The sequence below is a fragment of the Salvelinus fontinalis genome, chromosome 18 (genome assembly GCF_029448725.1).
Source record: "Salvelinus fontinalis isolate EN_2023a chromosome 18, ASM2944872v1, whole genome shotgun sequence".
Taxonomy (NCBI): domain Eukaryota; kingdom Metazoa; phylum Chordata; class Actinopteri; order Salmoniformes; family Salmonidae; genus Salvelinus; species Salvelinus fontinalis.
This window is the reverse complement of record NC_074682.1, coordinates 51,928,618-51,952,960: the sequence shown is the minus strand read 5'-3', so window position 1 is coordinate 51,952,960 and position 24,343 is coordinate 51,928,618. Positions and strand designations below refer to the sequence as shown.

The window sequence follows — 24,343 nt, the reverse complement described above, 5'->3', positions numbered from 1 at the left end:
TGTCTGTCTGTCTGTCTCACAGCATATTGATATAGTACATCTCTCCTACATCCACTGTTCTCTGGAGAGGTTCGTGAAGATGTTGGATTGGTCGTCCTGTAGAAGATGGAACGCAGCACTGATGTGGTGGCTCTCCTGGACTGACCGGTCGTTGTAGATCATAGCAAAGTTTGACCTACACAAAACACACACAGATGAAAAACAATCATGAAGTAATAGCTAGATTGGTTCTACTACAATGATCGGGCTTTAGCTAAATCATCTGACTACTGTTGTCATGCCTTAGCTTTAACCCTAATCCTACAGATCTGGGACCAGGGTATAATTTGTCCTTTGTCTTACAGAAACATGTATAGCATGACAATGACAGTCAGAGGGGTTGGCTAAAGCACATACAGTGCATTCGGAAAATATTCAGACCCCTTGACTTTTTCCACATTTTGTTACGTTACAACCTTATTCTAAAATAGATTAAATGCAAAAAAATCCTCCGCAATCTACACACAATAGCCCAAAATGACAAAGCAAAAGCAGGTTTTTGTACATTCTTGCAAATGTATTAATAATAAAAAAAGGAAATACCTTATTTACATAAGTATTCAGACCCTTTGCTATGAGACTGGAAATTGAGCTCAGATGCAACCTGTTTCCATTGATCCCTTGAGATGTTTTTGTAACTGGACTGGAGTCCACCTGTGGTAAATTCAATTAATTTGGAAAGGCACCCACCTGTCTATATAAGGTAGCACAGTTGACAGTGCATGTCAGAGCAAAAACCAAGCCCTGAGGTCAAAGGAATTGACAAATCTTAAATGGAAGAAGTTTGGAACCACCAAGACTCTTCCTAGAGCTGGCCACCCGGCCAATCTGAGCAATTGAAGTACCAGGGCCTTGGTCAGGAAGATAACCAAGAACCAGATGGTCACTGATAGAGCTCGAGAGTTCCTCTGTGGAGATGGGAGAACCTTTCAGAAGGACAACCATCTCTGAAGCACTCCACCAATCAGGCATTTATGGTAGAGTGGCCAGACGGAAGCCACTCCTCATGCAAAGGCACAAGAAAGCCAAGAAGACTCGAGGCTGTAATCGCTGTCAAATGTGCTTCAACAAAGTACTGAGCAAAGGGTTTGAATACTTATGTGAATGTAATATTTCCGTTTTAAATTTTTAATAATTTAGCAAACATTTCGAAAAACCTGTTTTTGCTTTGTCACTGCAGGGTATTGTGTGCAGATTGATGAGGGGAAAGAAATAATTTAATCAATTTTAGAATAAGGCTGTAACATAACAAAATGCTGAAAAAGGCAAGGGGTCTGAATACTTTCCGAGGCACTGTACATAGATGACCAGGCTCATATGTATAGAGACAGCACCATATAGTGAGATTCTGAGTGGTGGAACTGGAAGAAAGAGATGTGGTAATGAGAGAAGAGAACAGATGGACATAAATGACTCAGGAGAAAGGAGCAGGAGCTAGTTAATTGAGTCACATCCATTATCAAGCCCCCTGTCGAAAGTAATTTGCATACATGTTTACTAGGCACTTAGAAATGGATAATAAACAGATATCAGCGCTACACAGTAAATGGGACTCCCCGTAGGGATAAACACTGCATAGAAAACTTAGGCAAGTGCAAAAAAAGGAGACATTTAATTTTCAATGTTTTGGATGTACAACACATTTTCAAGACTGCAGCAACAGCTTAGTATGTGTTTTTAGGATTCATCTGCTTCCATTTGCAAGCAGAACAAAAAGAGCATATATGTAATTCTGTTGTAACAGTATAATGAGGAAATGCGATGCAATGCAACTGAATAATCCCAATGGAGGTGCCCAAGATTCAGGAGTAAAAATAACATTTTACTGGGGAGTAAACATGGCTGAAATCAAAATAAAACATGAAGCTTTGCACACACACACACACACACACACACACACACACACACACACACACACACACACACACACACACACACACACAAACACACACACACACACACACACACACACACAAATCAAATCAACATTTATTGGTAAGTATACAGATTTGCAGATGTTATCTCAGGTACAGTGAAATGCTTGTGTTTCTAGCTCCAACAGTGCAGTAACATCTAGCAGTACAACAACATACACACATTATCCACAAGTAAAAGAATATCGGAAATATCAGAACGGAATATACAGTTGAAGACAGAAGTTTACATACACTTAGGTTGGAGTCATTAAAACTAGTTTTTCAACCACTCCACAAATTTCTTGTTAACAAACCATAGTTTCCGCAAGTTGGCTAGAACATCATTTTTCCTAAAATTGTTTACAGACAGATTATTTCACTTATAATTCACTGTATCACAATTCTAGTGTGTCAAAAGTTTACACTAAGTTGACTGTGCCTTTAAACAGCTTGGAAAATTCCAGAAAATTATGTCATGGCTTTAGAAGCTTCTGATAAGCTAATTGACATAATTTGAGTCAATTGGAGTTGTATCTGTGGATGTATTTCAAGGCCTACCTTCAAACTCAGTGCCTATTTGCTTGACATCATGGGAAAATCAAAAGAAATCAGCCAAGACCTCAGAAAAAAATCAGTCTGCTTCATCCTTGGGAGCAATTTCCAAATGCCTGAAGGTGTCACGTTCATTTGTACAAACAATAGTACGCAAGTATAAACACCATCGGACCACGCAGCCGTCATACTGCCCAGGAAGGAGACGCGTTCTGTCTCCTAGAGATGAACGCACTTTGGTGTGAAAAGTGCAAATCAATCCCAGAACAATAGCAAAGGACCTTGTGAAGATGCTGGAGGAGAGAGGTACAAAAGTATCTATATCCACAGTAAAACGAGTCCTATATCGACATAACCTGAAAGGCCGCTCTGCAAGGAAGAAGCCACTGCTCCAAAACCGCCATAACAAAGCCAGACTAGGTTTTGCAACTGCACATGGGGACAAAGATTGTACTTTTTGGAGAAATGTCATCTGGAATGATGAAACAAGAATATAACTGTTTGGCCATAATGACCATTGTTATGTTTGGAGGAAAAAGGGGGTCGCTTGCAAGCCGAAGAACATCATCTCAACCATGAAGCACGGGGGTGGCAGCATCATGTTATGGGGGTGCTTTGCTGCAGGAGGGACTGGTGCACTTCACAAAATAAATGGCATCATGAGGAAGGTAAATTGTGTGGATATATTGAAGCAACATCTCAAGACATCAGTCAGGAAGATAAAGCTTGGTCGCAAATGGGTCTTCCAAATGGACAATGACCCCAAGCATACTTCCAAAATTGTGGCAAAATGGCTTAAGGACAACAAAGTTAAGGTATTGGAGTGGCCATCACAAAGCCCTGACCTCAATCCCATAGAACATTTGTGGGCAGAACTAAAAAAGTGTGTGTGCGCAAGGAGGCCAATGAAACCTGACTCAGTTACACCAGCTCTGTCAGGAGGAATGGGCCAAAATTCACCCAACTTATTGTGGGAAGCTTGTGGAAGGCTACCCGACACGTTTGACCCAAGTTAAACAATTTAAAGTCAATGCTACCAAATACTAATTGAGTGTATGTACACTTCTGACCCACTGGGAACGTGATGAAAGAAATAATACCTGAAATAAACCATTTTCTCTATTATTTTTCTGACGTTTCACATTCTTAAAATAAAGTGGTGATCCTAACTGTCCTAAGACAGGGAATTTTGACTATGATTAAATGTAAGGAATTGGGAAAAAAAACTGTGTTTAAATGTATTTGGCTAAGGTGTATGTAAACTTCCGACTTCAAATGTATATGTAAATGGGGTGTGTAGACAGTATGGACAGCATGTAAATAGAAAAGGTGTGTACAGCAGTAGTTATAAAGATGAGCCTTGACTAGAATACAGTATTTACATATAAAGTGTGTAAAACACAATGTAAATATTATTAAAATGACCAGTGTTCAATGTCTATATACATGGGGCAGCAGTCTCTAAGGTGCAGGGTAGAGTTCCAAGTTTTAGCCAGCTGATAACAGTGTCTAAGTTTCAGTGCAGGCCAGTGGGCGGTGGACGGTCAGTGGTGGCTGTTCAATAGTCTGATGACCTGGGGTGAATGGTCCGCGGCTTGGGTGGCTGGGGACCTTGATGATCTTCTTGGCCTTCCTGTGACACCGGGTGCTGTAGATGTCCTGGATGGCAGGCAGTGTGCCCTCGCTGATGCGTTGGACTGACCGCACCACCCTCTGGAGACCAATGCGGGTGTGGGAGGGGTGTTTGCAGGCGCTGTGTTTGCGGGCGTTTCGGTTACGGGCATTGCGGTTGTGGGAGTTGCGGTTGCAGGCATTGTATTTGCGGGCGGTGCGGATGCGGGCGGTGCTGTTGTGGCATTGCGTTTTTTGGGCGTTGCGGTTGCGGGGGCTGCGGTTGCAGGCGGTGCAGTTTCCCTGCCAGGTGGGGATGTAGCCCGACAGAATGTTGTTGATGGTGCATCTGCCAAATTTCTTCAGTCTCCTGTAGTTGAAGAGGTGCCTGATGTGCCTTGTGTTGGTTAGCTGGTACCACTTCAGGTCGTCAGTGATGTGCACGCCAAGGAACTTGAAGCTTTTGACCCTCTCCACTGTGGCCCCGTCGATGTTGATGGGGGTGTGCTCTCTCCGCTGTCTCCTGTTGTCCAGGGAGAGGTTATTCCCACCACTCTGCCAGGGCACTAACCTCCTCCCTGTAGGCTTTCTCGTCGTTGTTGCTAATCACTGTTGGTAATCACCACTGTTGTGTCGTCAGCAAACTGGATGATAAGAGTTGGAGTCGTGCGTAGCCACGCAGTCATGTGTGAACAGGGAGTGCAGGAGGAGGCTGAGCACACACCCCTGAGGGGCCACGTGTTGAGGGTCAGCATGGCAAAGGTGTTGTTGCCTATCCTCACCACATGGGGGCGACCCGTCAGGAAGTCTAGGACCCTGTTGCACAGGGAGGGGTTCAGTACCAGGGGAACAAGCTTAGTGATGAGGTTGGGGGGCACTATGGTGTTGAAAGCCGAGCTGGAGTCGATGAGCAGCTTTCTCACACAGGTGTTCTTCTTGCCCAGGTGTGATAGGGTGGTGGGCAGTACAGTACATACACACACAATTTATTGTATAATATGCCTATTAACATAAAAAAGATATGTCTATAATGTCCCAGTTAAAACAAAAAAACAGTAGTTTGTTTAATGAGATGAACAGCTAAGTCAGGTCACAGTAGTTTGTTTAATGAGATGAACAGCTAGGTAAGGTCACAGTAGTTTGTTTAATGAGATGAACAGTTAGGTCAGGTCACAGTAGTTTGTTTAATGAGATGAACAGCTAGGTAAGGTCACAGTAGTTAGTTTAATGAGATGAACAGCTAGGTCAGGTCACAGTAGTTTGTTTAATGAGATGAACAGCTATGACATGTGTCATGACGTGGCCCTTTCTGAGTATAGGATTGTGGCATTCCCCTCTCTCGCTCTCCATGACTTTCTAGATGTGAAAACTGTGAAACCACTGCTTAATCAAAGCAAAAGATTAGATGGGAAGCTGAGTTTAGTGTCGCTCGGCAGTTTTTGCAGACTGAAATCGCTCGCTCTGGCTCCAATGAGAACAAATGGATCCCACTTGATATGCTGCGATGATTCTCTGTGCCGCTCTCTGCTTACCTCAATTAAACATGGACTGACTTTTGGGGCATCCACAGCTACATGCGATAACTCATTTTCCACTTTGACAAACGTGTTCAGTCAACACAGAAGAGATATGCTGCACACGAGGAAAGCTCAACTAATCCAATTGGCATTTGAAGGGGATCTTACCAGAAGATTTCGGGGAGAATGGAATAATCAATTACTCAGGAAATTCCACAGAGAGTCAAGGAAGCTGTAACTCTTTTGAAAAAAGTAAGATTGAAACAATCTAGCTGGTAGTTTTTTTTAAATCAAAATCTTGCTTTAGTGTGCATGGAGCTGTCCATGATGCTGATCGAGTGCAACGAGATTCCATGGGATTGAGTCTGTCACTTCTTGGTCAAAATAATTGTTTAAAACGTATTTTTATTGTGGTATAGTGTGATATAAGCAGAATTCAATATAATTCCAAAGCAAGAACCAAACGATTCCCCTGGTAATAGCTACATATTGGCATGTTTCATTAAAGAGATACATTACCTAAGGATAAAAAATCTGCATTCACTGGTCCTAATAGTCATCCTATAAGCTTGCTGCCTGTGTTAAGTCAATTGTATCTGTACAAATCAAGGATAATTTCTCATGCAATGGTCTGATAACGGGTTCCCAGCATGCATACAAAGAAGAGACGAGTACGGCCTCAGCACAAATGACAGGTGATTGGTTAAAGAGTATGGATGACAGGAAGTTAGTTGGTGCAGTGTTGCTAGATTTCAGTGCTGCTTTTGATGTAATTGATCATGAACTGTTACTAGGTAAACTCAAATGTTATGGTTTTAAGTCTGCAGTTCTATCCTGGATGGAAAGCTATCTATCCAGAAGGCAACAATGGTTCTTTAATGGTAGCTTTTCAAACAGTAAAGATATACACTGTGGTGTTCGTCAAGGAAGTTGCCTAGGCCCACTTCTCTACTCTATCTTTACTAATGATTTACCTTCAGTAATGAACAAAGCAAGAGTGGTAATATATGCTGATGATTCTACAACGTATTGCGCAGCATCAGAATGTAATGAGCTAACAGAGCAGTGAACTAAGAATGGTGTCTGAATGGGTTGATATGGACAAATTGGTGTTGAACATTTCTAAAACTAAATGTATTGTATTTGGTTCAAGATATATGCTTGTTGATGATCCCCTAATGAATTTGTCGATAAATAGAACGCATGTAGTGAGTGAGTGAAAAAAATGAAACTACTAGGTGTCATGTTGGACGCAGCTTTACCCTGGTCAGAACACATAGATCATATTGTTATTAAGATGAGCAAGGGAATTGCTGTCACAAGAAAATGTTCAGAGTATGTAACATCTAGCACACTGAATCAGGGGATTCAATCCCTGGTCCTATCACACTTAGAGTACTGTCCAGTTATATGGTCAATCCCTGGTCCTATCACACTTAGAGTACTCTCCAGTCATATGGTCAATCCCTGGTCCTATCACACTTAGAGTACTGTCCAGTTATATGGTCAATCCCTGGTCCTATCACACTTAGAGTACTGTCCAGTTATATGGTCAATCCCTGGTTCTATCACACTTAGAGTACTGTCCAGTTATATGGTCAATCCCTGGTCCTATCACACTTAGAGTACTGTCCAGTTATATGGTCAATCCCTGGTCCTGTCACACTTATAGTACTGTCCAGTTATATGATCAATCCCTGGTCCTATCACACGTATAGTACTGTCCAGTTATATGGTCAATCCCTGGTCCTATCACACTTAGAGTACTGTCCAGTTATATGATCAATCCCTGGTCCTATCACACGTATAGTACTGTCCAGTTATATGGTCAATCCCTGGTCCTATCACACTTATAGTACTGTCCAGTTATATGGTCAATCCCTGGTCCTATCACACTTAGAGTACTGTCCAGTTATATGGTCATCTGCAGCAAAGAAATATATAAAAAACTCCAAAAGTCTCAAAGCAGGGCTGCCAGATTATCTGACCGTATGAATATTATCCAAATATTATCAGAATCTCTCATGGCTTCATGTTAAAAACATATTACTTTCTAGTCTTCTGATTTTCTTTAGGAATGTTATATTTTTTTAAAACACACAGTATTTGTCAGTCTAGTTAGTACATACTAGCAACACACATAAGCACCAAACCAGACAGGCAAATTCAGGGCAGCTAAAACAACCCAAGGACAAATCGCATTAAATCTAGTTTTATATAGAGCCATAGCTGAATGGAACTCTACCAATCCATATTTCTCCGACAAAAATTAAATCCACCTTCAAGATAAAAATAACAGAACATCTAATGCAATAGACCATGTGACTAGACAGCAAATAGCAAATCAATTGAATGTTAAATGTGTTTCCTGCCCGGTATTTTAATTGTTTTTATTGTCTACTTGTTGAATTTTTGTGAAGTCTTGATTATGGTTGTTTATAATGTCTTGTTAATTGGTGTTGGACCCCAGGAAGATTAGCTAGCATTACGGCGTTAGCTAATTTGGATCCTAATAAAAAAGTACAAGAAATTACATAGGCTACATTCTATTATGGTTTTCTTGGTAGCCTGTTGGTTTTTGTTGCTGTAAATGGAACTGTACATATTGGAAACATGTTTATGGTAGGCCGGCATTGCTGAATTGATTACGCGCGTCGAATTTGAGTCACAGAAGTGTATTGTTCCATATCACAGCATGTTGCTGAACTCATGAGCGAGAGGCATGATTCTCCATGTTTGAAATGGGCCTGTATAGACGGCTGTGCAGGGCTGCATCTCACTGTAGTAGGCTGTTTTGGTTATTTGGATGTCCATTCGCCTGTTTGCTGTTCATGTAACTAGCATGAATATAGATTGTGTCATGTCTTTATCGATCACATATTTAGTTTACTGTTCATGTAACTAGCATGAATATAGATTGTGTCATGTCTTTATCGATCAGATATTTAGTTTACTGTTCATGTAACTAGCCTGAATATAGATTGTGTCATGTCTTTATCAATCAGATATTTAGTTTACTAGGCCTGCTACTTGGTATCGCTGTTTTGTTCTGTTCTCATTCGTTGTGTCGGTATTCTAAGCTAAACTGCTGTTCACATTTTTGTTAGCATGCGTGCATAACTAGGCTACTACTTTCAGCACTTAGTTAGCATTATTTTAGTTAAGACAGCTGTGTGTACGCCTGCATTCACATAGGCTGTTTGTATTTGGTGAATTTCACTATCTATCTTGTAGCCTATATTCATTACCAACATGTCCTAGCTGTATGGCGCTGTCCAGTGTGCTGATGCAGTGCAGCAGATATATGCCACAAATGTCGAAAGCACTCTATGATCTCAGAGTCTCTGCATTTGAACTTTATGTTTATTGTTTATCTATGTATAGTGTGACTATTCACTATAATTCCAATGCAAGAACCCTCAAAAATGTTTACCCCTTGCCGATTTCAACTGCCCCCTTAATCACTGTATCCTGGCGCCGGGGCTGGTGAAGTGTGATCACAGTGTTGTTCTTTGTAGTGTTGATAGGCCCTCGTGTTTTTGTTCCCAAAATAACGAGTTGATCTGTGTGCCAGGAGACAGAGTTCTTAGGTGCCTCTGTGTCTCTGTGTCTCTATGTGGAAAATCTACTGCTAAAATTAGCAGCTTCCCTCCATAAGACATGTTTGCTTAAGAAGAAATAGGAGCTGTAAGCATCTTCCTCCCTCTCTCTCTCTCTCTCTCTCTCTCTCTCTCTCTCTCTCTCTCTCTCTCTCTCTCTCTCTCTCTCTCTCTCTCTCTCCGTCCTGCCCACTTTCTCTCTCTCTCTTTCTCCGTCCTGCCCCCTTTCTCTCTCTCTCTTTCTCCGTCCTGCCCCCTTTCTCTCTCTCTCTTTCTCCGTCCTGCCCCCTTTCTCTCTCTCTCTCTCTCGCAAGTACGCACGCACACACACACTCTCTAGCCCTCTGTCTCTCTCTTGCTCTCTCCCTCACTCTCTCACTCTCTTTCTCTCTCTCTCTCTCTCCCTTTCCCACTCTTCAATGCATTTTGAGCACCTCAGTCATTTAATAAATTCAGAGAATAAAACATACAATTATTGTTTATCTTAGTTGGTGTAAATGTGGATTTGATTTCACTCTGAAATCAAATGCATCTTAAAAACACCTCAGTATTTCTTTACTTTCTCTTACTTTGTATGAATGTGGAAGTTGTTTGTAGTTCCAGTGTGTTCGTAGTCATGGATGGCCGCAGCAAACAGGGACGCCAGGACCTCCAGTTCAGTCAACCAGTGCTGCACGTGAGAACCACACGGATACCCTTGTTATAAACATCACATACATAACCTACATATACCTTTCATATAGAGTTAGTGTATCGTTATTATAGAGTAACCAGTGCTGGAGGCTAGACCAACACAGACACCCCTTCATTTACATTGGCTTACAGTAAATACATCTTCTATATTGGATAATGTTTTCCCCCTTTTTTTGATTGTAGATTCCATCAATGTAATTGTCTTCGTCATTTCCAATCCCCCATATATTTTTGGGGTAAATATATATATACATAAATATACACAGACATACAAATACACATAGAAACATACATATCTTTAAAAAATATATTTTCCTTTATTATTTCCCACAAATCCTATACATTTTCTTCTGCTATTTCATACAAGTCCATGCATACACTGTAGCTAGTGACCTGACCAGGCAGACACAATTTGGGAAATCTCCTTTCCTGAGCTATGACAAACAAATACATGACAGGGATGACCTGTTGTAAACTGAGAGAAGACGAACTGTACTGTACCACTAGTCCTGTACGTAAGAGCAGACAGTGTAGGGTTTGTGTGACGTCGGCTGCGTGGACACTGCTGTGGTACGGGTTGCTGTGTTTACTGTAGCCTTTCTCCAGCTTCTCCAAGAAGGACATCAGACAGGAGATTGGGATCTGTAATACCACACAGAATGACATGGAAAGTTCACACGGAGTTCATCTGTTGAGTTGGAGCTACATCAGCTAACTGTCCTGTGTCTGAGTCTGCCCTCTAGGGTACTACTTATGGGAACCGTTTTACACACTAGAAAAGGTAGACAATAATAGGTGTGTTTGCGTCAGCTGTTTATGGCAGTGAGAAAAGTTAGAATTTTTAGAGGCTAATGTAAAATGAAAGCTGTAAAGAAACAGAAGGAGTTATGGTAAAATAGTGAGGACATGCAGACTGATATGTGGAGACCTTGAATCTGCTGTTGAGTTCGTATCGTGTCACCAGCTCGAAGACCAGGGTCTGTAGTGCGTGGTCATCACTGGCTGTGTTCAGGGCAAACACATCAAAGTTCCACCGGTCAATGTCCTAAAGATGGAGATGATAGAGACAAACAGATAACAGATATCTGTTTATGTCCAATGCACATTGAGTTTTTCAAGAATTAGGGTCTGAAATTGAAAAAGCTCATACTGTAGTCATACGGTCAGGGAAACTCCTGGCTCTGCTCCTTATGTTGTAGCCCAATTAAAGACTTTAGAAATGATAACAGATCATATATTCTTACCCTGAGACAGTTAACTACTGCTGCAGGCTGGTCAGGCATGGCAGCAGTGTAGGCCCTTCTGAACATCCTGGAACAACAGCACATTAAATGCTTTGCATCGGACAATCTCAGTAGTGAATCTGTAATGTCCTTGTTATAACACAATGTGGATCAAGAATTCCACTGCAAATGTACAGAAGTGAATTTATCCTGACCCTATGACACATACTTTACAAACCCCATTCACAATATTATATAGAAGGAGGGTTTTTTAATGTGGCATTGTTTTTCTCAAAATAATGAGGAGGACCAAAGCGAGCTTCCTTTACTTTATATTACAAATTAACGAGGAGGACCAAAGCGAGCTTCCTTTACTTTATATTACAAATTAATGAGGAGGACCAAAGCGAGCTTCCTTTACTTTATATTACAAATTAATGAGGAGGACCAGAGCGAGCTTCCTTTACATGTATATTACAAATTAATGAGGAGGACCAGAGCGAGCCTCCTTTACTTTATATTACAAATTAATGAGGAGGACCAAAGCGAGCTTCCTTTACTTTATATTACAAATTAATGAGGAGGACCAAAGCGAGCTTCCTTTACTTTATATTACAAATTAATGAGGAGGACCAGAGCGAGCTTCCTTTACTTTATATTACAAATTAATGAGGAGGACCAGAGCGAGCTTCCTTTACTTTATATTACAAATTAATGAGGAGGACCAGAGCGAGCTTCCTTTACTTTATATTACAAATGAATGAGGAGGACCAGAGCGAGCTTCCTTTACTTTATATTACAATTAATGAGGAGGACCAGAGCGAGCTTCCTTTACTTTATATTACAAATTAATGAGGAGGACCAGAGCGAGCTTCCTTTACATGTATATTACAAATTAATGAGGAGGACCAGAGCGAGCCTCCTTTACTTTATATTACAAATTAATGAGGAGGACCAGAGCGAGCTTCCTTTACATGTATATTACAAATTAATGAGGAGGACCAGAGCGAGCTCCCTTTACTTTATATTATAAATTAATGAGGAGGACCAGAGCGAGATTCCTTTACATGTATATTACAAATGAATGAGGAGGACCAGAGCGAGCTTCCTTTACTTTATATTACAAATGAATGAGGAGGACCAGAGCGAGCCTCCTTTACATGTATATTACAAATTAATGAGGAGGACCAGAGCAAGCCTCCTTTAAATTATATTACAAATTAATGAGGAGGACCAGAGCGAGCTTCCTTTACATGTATATTACAAATTAATGAGGAGGACCAGAGCGAGCCTCCTTTACTTTATATTACAAATTAATGAGAAGGACCAGAGCGAGCCTCCTTTACTTTATATTACAAATTAATGAGGAGGACCAGAGCGAGCTTCCTTTACATGTATATTACAAATTAATGAGAAGGACCAGAGCAAGCCTCCTTTACTTTATATTACAAATTAATGAGGAGGACCAGAGCAAGCCTCCTTTACATGTATATTACAAATTAATGAGGAGGACCAGAGCGAGCTTCCTTTACTTTATATTACAAATTAATGAGGAGGACCAGAGCGAGCTTCCTTTACATGTATATTACAAATTAATGAGGAGGACCAGAGCGAGCTTCCTTTACTTTATATTACAAATTAATGAGGAGGACCAGAGCGAGCTTCCTTTACATGTATATTACAAATTAATGAGGAGGACCAGAGCGAGCCTCCTTTACTTTATATTACAAATTAATGAGGAGGACCAGAGCGAGCTTCCTTTACTTTATATTACAAATTAATGAGGAGGACCAGAGCGAGCTTCCTTTACTTTATATTACAAATTAATGAGGAGGACCAGAGCGAGCCTCCTTTACTTTATATTACAAATTAATGAGGAGGACCAGAGCGAGCTTCCTTTACTTTATATTACAAATTAATGAGGAGGACCAGAGCGAGCTTCCTTTACATGTATATTACAAATTAATGAGGAGGACCAGAGCGAGCTTCCTTTACTTTATATTAAAAATTAATGAGGAGGACCAGAGCGAGCTTCCTTTACATGTATATTACAAATTAATGAGGAGGACCAGAGCGAGCTTCCTTTACTTTATATTACAAATTAATGAGGAGGACCAGAGCGAGCTTCCTTTACTTTATATTACAAATTAATGAGGAGGACCAGAGCGAGCTTCCTTTACATGTATATTACAAATTAATGAGGAGGACCAGAGCGAGCCTCCTTTACTTTATATTACAAATTAATGAGGAGGACCAGAGCGAGCTTCCTTTACATGTATATTACAAATTAATGAGGAGGACCAGAGCGAGCTCCCTTTACTTTATATTACAAATTAATGAGGAGGACCAGAGCGAGCTTCCTTTACTTTATATTACAAATTAATGAGGAGGACCAGAGCGAGCTTCCTTTACATGTATATTACAAATTAATGAGGAGGACCAGAGCGAGCCTCCTTTACTTCATATTACAAATTAATGAGGAGGACCAGAGCGAGCTTCCTTTACATGTATATTACAAATTGAGGAGGACCAGAGCGAGCCTCCTTTACTTTATATTACAAATTAATGAGGAGGACCAGAGCGAGCTTCCTTTACATGTATATTACAAATTAATGAGGAGGACCAGAGCGAGCCTCCTTTACTTTATATTACAAATTAATGAGGAGGACCAGAGCGAGCTTCCTTTACTTTATATTACAAATTAATGAGGAGGACCAGAGCGAGCTTCCTTTACTTTATATTACAAATTAATGAGGAGGACCAGAGCGAGCCTCCTTTACTTTATATTACAAATTAATGAGGAGGACCAGAGCGAGCTTCCTTTACTTTATATTACAAATTAATGAGGAGGACCAGAGCGAGCTTCCTTTACATGTATATTACAAATTAATGAGGAGGACCAGAGCGAGCTTCCTTTACTTTATATTAAAAATTAATGAGGAGGACCAGAGCGAGCTTCCTTTACATGTATATTACAAATTAATGAGGAGGACCAGAGCGAGCTTCCTTTACTTTATATTACAAATTAATGAGGAGGACCAGAGCGAGCTTCCTTTACTTTATATTACAAATTAATGAGGAGGACCAGAGCGAGCTTCCTTTACATGTATATTACAAATTAATGAGGAGGACCAGAGCGAGCCTCCTTTACTTTATATTACAAATTAATGAGGAGGACCAGAGCGAGCTTCCTTTACATGTATATTACAAATTAATGAGGAGGACCAGAGCGAGCTCCCTTTACTTTATATTACAAATTAATGAGGAGGACCAGAGCGAGCTTCCTTTACTTTATATTACAAATTAATGAGGAGGACCAGAGCGAGCTTCCTTTACATGTATATTACAAATTAATGAGGAGGACCAGAGCGAGCCTCCTTTACTTTATATTACAAATTAATGAGGAGGACCAGAGCGAGCTTCCTTTACATGTATATTACAAATTGAGGAGGACCAGAGCGAGCCTCCTTTACTTTATATTACAAATTAATGAGGAGGACCAGAGCGAGCCTCCTTTACTTTATATTACAAATTCATGTCCTCATTGAAGATAATAACATTTTCCATCTACCTCTCGACAAAGATCCCAGCCTGCACTGCGTGGACGATGCTGCGGAACTTTGGTTTGTCGTCAGAGCGGCGGGCGGGGCGGCGGGCCCTCTGAGTGAAGGTTGAAGCCAGCCAATCAGTGACCTCCGTGGGCACGCCATCAGAGTGCAGCTTCTGGAGGTCGTCCTCTGCGTCCAAACCCTGTCTGAAAGGACAGAGAGAGCATATCACCTGCCTGATAGAGGAGAGAGAGAGAGAGGACAAATCAGACCTGCCTGAGAGAGGAGCGAGAGAAAAAAATCAGACCTGCTCGAGAGAGGAGAGAGAGAGCAAATCAGACCTGCCTGAGAGAGGAGAGAGAGAGCAAATCAGACCTGCCTGAGAGAGGAGAGAGAGAGCAAATCAGACCATGTCTGAAAGGGCAGAGAGAGAACAAATCAGACCATGTCTGAAAGGGCAGAGAGAGAGCAAATCAGACCTGCCTGAGAGGGGAGAGAGAGAGCAAATCAGACCTGCCAGAGAGAGCGAGAGAGAGAGCCAATCAGACCTGCCTGAGAGAGGAGAGAGAGCAAATCAGACCTGCCTGAAGGGGGAAGAGAGAGAGCAAATCAGACCTGCCGGAGAGAGGAGAGAGAGAGCCAATCAGACCTGCCTGAGAGAGGAGAGACAGAGCAAATCAGACCTGCCTGAGAGAGGAGAGAGAGAGCAAATCAGACCTGCCTGAGAGAGGAGAGGACAAATCAGACCTGCCTGAGAGAGGAGAGAGAGAGAGCAAATCAGACCTGCCTGAGAGAGGAGCGAGAGAAAAAAATCTGACCTGCTCGAGAGAGGAGAGAGAGAGCAAATCAGACCTGCCTGAGAGAGGAGAGAGAGAGCAAATCAGACCTGCCTGAGAGAGGAGAGAGAGAGCAAATCAGACCATGTCTGAAAGGGCAGAGAGAGAACAAATCAGACCATGTCTGAAAGGGCAGAGAGAGAGCAAATCAGACCTGCCTGAGAGGGGAGAGAGAGAGCAAATCAGACCTGCCGGAGAGAGCGAGAGAGAGAGCCAATCAGACCTGCCTGAGAGAGGAGAGAGAGAGCAAATCAGACCTGCCTGAAGGAGGAAGAGAGAGAGCAAATCAGACCTGCCGGAGAGAGGAGAGAGAGAGCCAATCAGACCTGCCTGAGAGAGGAGAGACAGAGCAAATCAGATCTGCCTGAGAGAGGAGAGAGAGAGCAAATCAGACCTGCCTGAGAGAGGAGAGGACAAATCAGACCTGCCTGAGAGAGGAGAGAGAGAGAGCAAATCAGACCTGCCTGAGAGGAGAGAGAGAGCAAATCAGACCTGCCTGAGAGGAGAGAGAGAGCAAATCAGACCTGGCTGAGAGAGGAGAGATTGCAAATCAGACCTGCCTTAGAGAGGAGAGACAGGGACAGGGACACATTATTATTATTTTTCCCTTATTTCTAAGCGGTACAGCAATCACACTCTGTTGAATGATACATTTAAGTAAATGGAAACATTACAATCTTCATCACATCTTTCATCACAGCCTTCTTTATACCCTTCATCACAGCCTTCTTCATACCCTTCATCATAGCCTTCATCACAGCCTTCTTTATACCCTTCATCACAGCCTTCATCACAGCCTTCTTTATACCTTTCATCACAGCCTTCATCACAGTCTTCATCACATCTTTCTTTATATCCTTCATTACAGCCTTCTTTATATTCTTCATTACAGCCTTCATCACAGCCTTCACCACCGTCTTCATCACATCCTTCTTTATATCCTTCATTACAGCCATCTTTATATCCTTCATTACAGCCTTCATCACAGCCTTCATTACAGCCATCACAGTCTTCATCACATCCTTCTTTATATCCTTCATTACAGCCATCTTTATATCCTTCATGACAGCCTTCATTACAGCCTTCATCACAGTCTTCATCACATCCTTCTTTATATATTTCATCACATCCTTCTTTATATCCTTCATTACAGCCTTCATCACAGTCTTCATCACAGCCTTCTTTATATCCTTCATTACAGCCATCTTTATATCCTTCATTACAGCCTTCATCACAGTCTTCATCACATCCTTCTTTATATCCTTCATTACAGCCTTCATCATAGTCTTCATCACATCCTTCTTTATATCCTTCATTACAGCCTTCATCACAGTCTTCATCACATCCTTCTTTATATCCTTCATTACAGCCTTCATCACAGTCTTCATCACATCCTTCTTTATATCTTTCATTACAGCATTCTTTATATCCTTCATTACAGCCTTCATTACAGCATTCTTTATATCCTTCTTTATATCCTTCATCACATCCTTCTTTATATCCTTCATTACAGTCTTCATCACAGTCTTCATCACATCCTTCTTTATATCCTTCATTACAGCCTTCATCACAGTCTTCATCACATCCTTCTTTATATCCTTCTTCATATCCTTCATTACAGCATTCTTTATATCCTTCTTTATATCTTTCATCACAGCCTTCTTTATATCCTGCATTACAGCCTTCATCACAGCCTTCATCACAGCCTTCATCAAGGTGCTTTGCGTTCATATTTAAGGAGACAGGGTTGCTTAGGGAAATACTAAACATAGACAAGTAGACAGGGTTGCCTTGGAACACCTTATGGCTCAAATATTAAATATAGACAACACATAATGTGGAGCATTGTGTTCAGAGTGGAAACAAGGATATGCTGATATAGTTGGTGTGTGTGTGCGTTTCAGGCCTTAAGCAGGCAGTAGGGCCTTACAGTATCATACAATATAATCACACTAAAGGCCACACTGTACCTGGTCCCATCAATGTAAACAGCCTCCAGTAATGATGCTGTGTAGTCCAAGTTCTTCTTCAGATCTTCAAAGTCCACGTCTTTCTCTTCCAGTTGCTTGACCATACACCTCAGCCTGGAAAGAGAGTACCACTTTGAACAAACAGCTTAGAAATGTCTGCATAAGCACTTTATACATGATATAGGCAATATAAAGGATTTATGATGGTGTTACTAATGAACTTTTAGAGGAAAGAAAATCCTGCACGCTGCACTTGCTTAGTATCAGCCTCACGGCCTTCATCAGAGCTTTAAAGCCTTTAAAGTTGTGTTTCATTTAAAGTAGGAGTGGAGGACGTCATTTTGTTGATGAATAACCTTGGTTCCTGTCATAGCACAAAACTATCATCAACAACAAGATAATCAGTAAGACAGCAGTGTTTTCAAAACACAGTCAGGTATGTGATGGGAGCAATTACTAAGCAATTTCCCCCCGAAAAGCCTTGTGTTTGTATGTTATGGTTCAATGTTATGAACTGGCAATGCTTTGACAATAGGATGAAAGGTCTGGGAAACTGGGAGAGAGGGAAAGAGAGAGAGGGGGAGAAGAGTGAGAGAGAGAGAGAAAGAGCAAGAGAGAAAGTGAGAGATGGAGGGAGAGAGAGGGACAGAGAGAAAATTAATAAATATCAATCATTTGGAATAGTTGTAATACTATTCCGTGATGTGTGGAGCGGACCAGAGAACCAGTGGCAAGAAGGCATCATTAGCCCCACATTTTCCATTAAATAGGGAAACTGCCCAAACGTTCCATCATTTGGTTATACGGCCGCCGCATTGTCTTAAAATGCAAACAGAATTAGATACAGTACATGACCAAAAGTATGTGGGCACCTGCACATCGAATATCTCATTACAAAATCATGGGCATTAATATGTTGGTCCCCCTTTACTGCTATAACAGCCTCCACTCTTCTGGGAAGGCTTTCCACTAGATGTTGGAACATTGCTGCGGGGACTTACTTCCACTCAGCCACAAAAGCATTAGTGAGGTCGGGTACTGATGTTGGGCAATTAGAACTGGCAGCTGGTGTTCCAATTCATCCCGAAGGTGTTCGATGGGGTGGAGGTCAAATATCAGCCCACGGAGAGAAACACGAGCTTGAACTTCACTCAACTTTCTAGAGGAGTAGTCACCAACCGGTCGATCACGATCGACTGGTCGATCTCCAAGGCATTCCTAGTCGATCACCAAACATTTCTGTAAAAACCCAACTATAAAGTCTTGTGTTCCTATTATTTGTATTCGTCTTGGGCTGTTGGCAGTAGGTGCACCTGATTCAGCTGCCCAGGGTAGGCCAATTGTTGCCATTTTTAATCATTTAAAGTGTCTGAAGGTACAAACTCTGCCTTCCCGGCGGGCACAGAGAGTAAATCAAGTGCACTATAGGCCTGCTGCAGGCCAATCGGATGTCTCAGTAACATAGCAGGCATAAAATAATGTTACTGAAAAATCAATACTGAGAGATTACAAAGATGTTTAGAGTTTAGCCATCAGCTTGAATACTGTGTCCTTTTTTGGTCAGTGTCAGTGGAGGAAAGGGAGAGTGGAGGCATGCTCTCTCCGTCCGACTGACCATAAGATGCATATATCTTCAGCCCAGTAAAAAAAAGAAAAAGAAATGATTTAATTGTACGGCTGTGCCTCAAAAGCAATACAACAACGGATCTATTATAGCCTGTGATCATATAGCCTACCTCAAATGTTCAAATATAATTTAAATAAATGTCCAGAACAACAATGCATTGGCTGGTCAATTAGAATTAGAAGGAACATTGGTTGAGGTCAGGGCTCTGTGCAGGCCAGTCAAGTTTTTCATCACCGATCTCAACAAACCATTTCTGTTTGGACCTCTGTAACGGCAGCCTTCCCTCTCTTCACTAGAAAAGAGAGTGTAGCAGGGATCGGACCAACACGCAGCGTAGCCAGTGCTCAACATGTTTAATAACACTAATAAACAGTGATCACTTAACACTTAACGAATAACAAAATAACAAAATGTGGCAAACCGATAACAGTCCTATCTGGTGCAGAACACAAACACAGAGACAGGAAACAACCACCCACCATCCCCAACACAAAACAAGCCACCTATATATGATTCTCAATCAGGGACAACGATAGACAGCTGCCTCTGATTGAGAACCATATTAGGCTGGACACAGAAACAGACAAACTAGACACACAACATAGAATTCCCAACCAGCTCAAGTCCTGACCAACACTAAACAAGCAAAACACATAAGAACTATGGTCAGGACGTGACAGTACCCCCCTCCTGAGGTGCGGACTCCGAACGCACCCCTAAAACTCAAGGGGAGGGTCTGGGTGGGCATCAGTCCGCGGTAGCGGCTCCGGCGGTGGACGAGGACACCACTCCACCACTGTCTTTGTCCACCTCCTTAGCGTCCTTTGAGTGGCGACCCTCGCCCCCGACCTTGGCCTAGGAATCTTCCCCAAGGCCACCACATGATTTAGGAGACAGCTCAGGACAGAGAGGTAGCTCAGGACAGAGAGGTAGCTCAGGACAGAGAGGCACCTCAGGACAGAGAGTTAGCTCAGGACTGAAGGGCAACTCCGGACTGAAGGGCAGCTCCGGACTGAAGGGCAGGTCCGGACTGAGGGGCAGCTCCGGGCTGAGGGACACGTCCGGGCTGAGGGGCAGCTCCGGGATGTGGGGCAGCTCCGGGCTGAGGGGCAGCTCATGACTGGAGGGCAGCTCATGACTGGAGGGCAGCTCATGACTGGAGGGCAGCTCATGACTGGAGGGCAGCTCATTACTGAAGGGCAGCTCATGACTGGAAGGCAGCTCATGACTGGAGGGCAGCTCATGACTGGAGGGCAGCTCATGACTGGAGGGCAGCTCATGACTGGAAGGCAGCTCATGACTGGAAGGCCGCTCATGACTGGAAGGCAGCTCATGACTGGAAGGCAGCTCATGACTGGAAGGCAGCTCATGACTGGAAGGCAGCTCATGACTGAAGGGCAGCTCCTGACAGGCTGGCGGCTCTGGCGGCTCCTGACTGGCTGGCGGCTCTGGCGGCTCCTGACTGGCTGGCGGCTCTGGCGGCTCCTGACTGGCTGGCGGCTCTGGCGGCTCCTGACTGACGGACGGCTCTAGCGGGTCCTGACTGATGGATGGCTCTAGCGGCTCCTGACTGACTGACGGCTCTAGCGGCTCCTGACTGACGGACGGCTCTGACGGCTCGGGACAGACGGGCGGCTCTGACGGCTCGGGACAGACGGATGGCTCAGATGGCGCTGGGCAGACGGATGGCTCAGATTGCGCTGGGCAGACGGATGGCTCAGATGGCGCTGGGCAGATGGATGGCTCAGATGGTGCTGGGCAGATGGCGCTGGGCAGATGGATGGCTCAGATGGCGCTGGGCAGACGGATGGCTCAGACGGCGCTGGGCAAGCAAGCAGTGCAGGCGGCGTTGAGCAGACGAGCAGTGCAGGCGGTGTTGGGCAGACGAGCAGTGCAGGCGGCGTTGGGCAGATGGCCGACTCTGACCTGCTGAGGCGCACAGTAGGCCTGGTGCGTGGTACCGGAACTGGTGGTACCGGACTGGAGACACGCACCTCAAGGCTATTGCGGGGAGGAGGAACAGGGCTCTGGAGACGCACAGGAGGCTTGGTGCATGGTCCCGGAACTGGTGGTACCGGGCTGGAGACACGCACCATAGGGCTTGTGCGTGGAGGAGGAACAGGGCTCTGGAGACGCACAGGAATCCTGGTGCGTGGTGTTGGCACTGGTGGTACTGGGCTGGGGCGGGAAGGTGGCGCCGGATATACCGGACCGTGCAGGCGTACTGGCTCCCTTGAGCACTGAGCCTGCCCAACCTTACCTGGTTGAATGCTCCCCGTAGCCCGACCAATGCGGGGAGGTGGAATAACCCGCACTGGGCTGTGTTGGCGAACCGGGGACACCATGCGTAAGGCTGGTGCCATGTACACCGGCCCGAGGAGACGTACTAGAGGCCAGATATGTAGAGCCGGCTTCATGGCACTTGGCCCAATGCTCAATCTAGCCCGGCCAGTGCGGGGAGGTGGAATAACCCGCACCGGGCTATGCACACGTACAGGAGACACCGTGCGCTCTTCCGCATAACACGGTGTCTGCCCGTACTCCCGCTCTCCACGGTAAGCATGGGAAGTGGACGGAGGTCTCCTACCTGACTTCGCCACACTACCCTTTAGCCTCCCCCCTAAGACATTTTTGGGATTTCTTCTCGGGCTTCCTGGCCAGCCGTGTTCCCTCATAACACCGGTTCCCCTTATCAGCTGCTTTCGCTCTCCTAGCTGCGTCCACCTGTTCCCATGGAAGGCGATCCTTACCAGCCAGGATCTCCTCCCATGTGTAGCAACCCTTTCCGTCCAATACGTCCTCCCAAGTCCATTTCTCCTGGTCCCGCTGCTGCTGCTGCCGCTGCTGCCCGTTGCTACGCTGCTTGGTCCGAGATTGGTGGGTGGTTCTGTAACGGCAGCCTTCCCTCTCTTCACTAGAAAAGAGAGTGTAGCAGGGATCGGACCAACATGCAGCGTAGCCAGTGCTCGACATGTTTAATAACACTAATAAACAGTGAACACTTAACACTTAACACTTAACACAAATAACAAAATAACAAAATGAGGCAAACCGATAACAGTCCTATCTGGTGCAGAACACAAACACAGAGACAGGAAACAACCACCCACAATCCCCAACACAAAACAAGCCACCTATATATGATTCTCAATCAGGGACAACGATAGACAGCTGCCTCTGATTGAGAACCATATTAGGCTGGTCACAGAAACAGACAATCTAGACACACAACATAGAATTCCCACCCAGCTCACGTCCTGACCAACACTAAACAAGCAAAACACATAAAAACTATGGTCAGGACGTGACAACCTCGCTTTGTGCACGGAGGTATTGTCATCCTGAAACAGGAAAGGGCCTTCCCCCAAACTGTTTCCACAAAGTTGAAGGCACAGAATCATCTACAATGTCATTGTATACTGTAGTATTAAGCGTTCCCTTCACCGGAACTAAGGGGCCTAGCCCGAACCATGAAAAACAGCCCCAGACCATTATTCCTCCTCCACCAATCTTTACAGTTGGCACTATGCATTGGGGCAGGTAGCGTTCTCCTGGCATAAACAAAACCCGTCCTTCGGACTGCCAGATTGTGAAGTGTGATTCATCACTTCAGAAAACACGCTTCCACTGCTGCAGAGTCCAATGGCAGCAAGCTTTACACCACTTCAGCCAACGCTTTGCGCATGGTGATCTTAGGCTTGTGGCTGTTCAGCCTGTTCAGCCATTTCATGAAGCTCCCGATGAACAGTTATTGTGCTGACATTGCTTCCAGAGGCAGTTTGGAACTCGGTGGTGAATGTTGCAACCAAGGACAGACGATTTTTACGCACTACGCTATTCAGCAGTCGATGATTCCGTTCTGTGAGCTTGTGTGGCCTACCACTTCCTAAAGCAGCACTTACAGTTGACCGGGGCAGCTCTAGCAGGGCTGGAATTTGAGGAACTAGCTTGTAGGAAAGGTGGCATCCTATGACGGTGCCACGTTGAAAGTCACTGAGCTCTTCAGTAAGGCCATTCTGCTGCAAATGTTTATTTATGCAGTTAAATAAAGGTAAAATAAATAAATAAAAATAAATATGCCAACGTTTGTGCATGGCTGTGTGCTCAATTTTATACACCTATCAACAACGGGTGTGGCTGAAGTAGCCGAATCCAGTCATTTGAATGGGTGTCCACATACTTTTGTATATTTAGTGTATATCAATTCAAAGGGTCGAATCGGCTGATTGAGTGCTGATAAAACGCTGATAGAATCCAGATGGAATGCTCATAGAATGCTGATAGAATCTAGATGGATCACTCATAGAACGCTGATAAAATCCAGATGGAATACTCATAGAACGCTGATAAAATCCAGATGGAATGCTCATAGAATGCTGATAGAATCTAGATGGAATGCTCATCGAATGCTGATAGAATCCAGATGTAATGCTCATAGAAGGCTGATAAAATCCAGATAGAATGCTCATAGAACGCTGGTAGAATCCAGATGGAATGCTCATAGAATGCTGGTAGAATCCAGATGGAATACTCATAGAATGCTGATAAAATCCAGATGGAATACTCATAGAATGCTGATAGAATCCAGATGGAATGCTCATAGAACGCTGGTAGAATCCAGATGGAATGCTCATAGAATGCTGATAGAATCCAGATGGACTGCTCATAGAATGCTGATAAAATCCAGATGGAATGCTCATAGAAGGCTGATAAAATCCAGATGGAATACTCATAGAACGCTGATAAAATCCAGATGGAATGCTCATAGAATGCTGATAGAATCCAGATGGATAGCTCATAGAATGCTGATAGTGCATCCTAGCGATACATACAGTAAGTGCTTTTCTCCATATATAATGCAAATCAGAACTTTTTCTCTGGTGCGTTACTAGTTGGTGCTTCAAACTGACTCTTGACACCACAAGTGTTTCACTACATTTCTGTTATAAGGCTGCTATCCATTATGGTCTACAGTTACTAATTCAAGAATATAAAAAAACACATGTAGCCTATAACGCGCTGGATCAAACACAACACAGCCCAGGCTAAAACTACAGCCCCCCCAAGGAATAATACATTCACAGGAAATAAAATTGACAGGGAAATCAGTAACACTAACTCACATACTATTGCTCTGACCTCATATGCCAATCTTAGAACATAAAATACCCCCCGAGTAGACTACACTGCACTTCAAGGGTTCAAAAACAAC

The 24,343-nt window shown here is 43.5% G+C and overlaps 1 protein-coding gene across 1 annotated transcript in view; it reads right to left on the bottom strand.

The window, feature by feature from the left end:
- LOC129815734 (dual specificity calcium/calmodulin-dependent 3',5'-cyclic nucleotide phosphodiesterase 1B-like) overlaps positions 1–24,343 on the bottom strand; it is a 33,226-nt gene that overhangs the window by 4,281 nt on the left and 4,602 nt on the right. The window contains exons 2-8 of the mRNA XM_055869803.1: positions 17,505–17,618; positions 14,722–14,904; positions 11,172–11,238; positions 10,856–10,972; positions 10,429–10,569; positions 9,804–9,904; positions 50–175 (exon numbers count right to left, since the gene is read on the bottom strand). Of these exons, the coding sequence (XP_055725778.1) occupies positions 50–175; positions 9,804–9,904; positions 10,429–10,569; positions 10,856–10,972; positions 11,172–11,238; positions 14,722–14,904; positions 17,505–17,618 (849 nt within the window). The remainder of the gene's footprint in view (positions 1–49; positions 176–9,803; positions 9,905–10,428; positions 10,570–10,855; positions 10,973–11,171; positions 11,239–14,721; positions 14,905–17,504; positions 17,619–24,343) is intronic.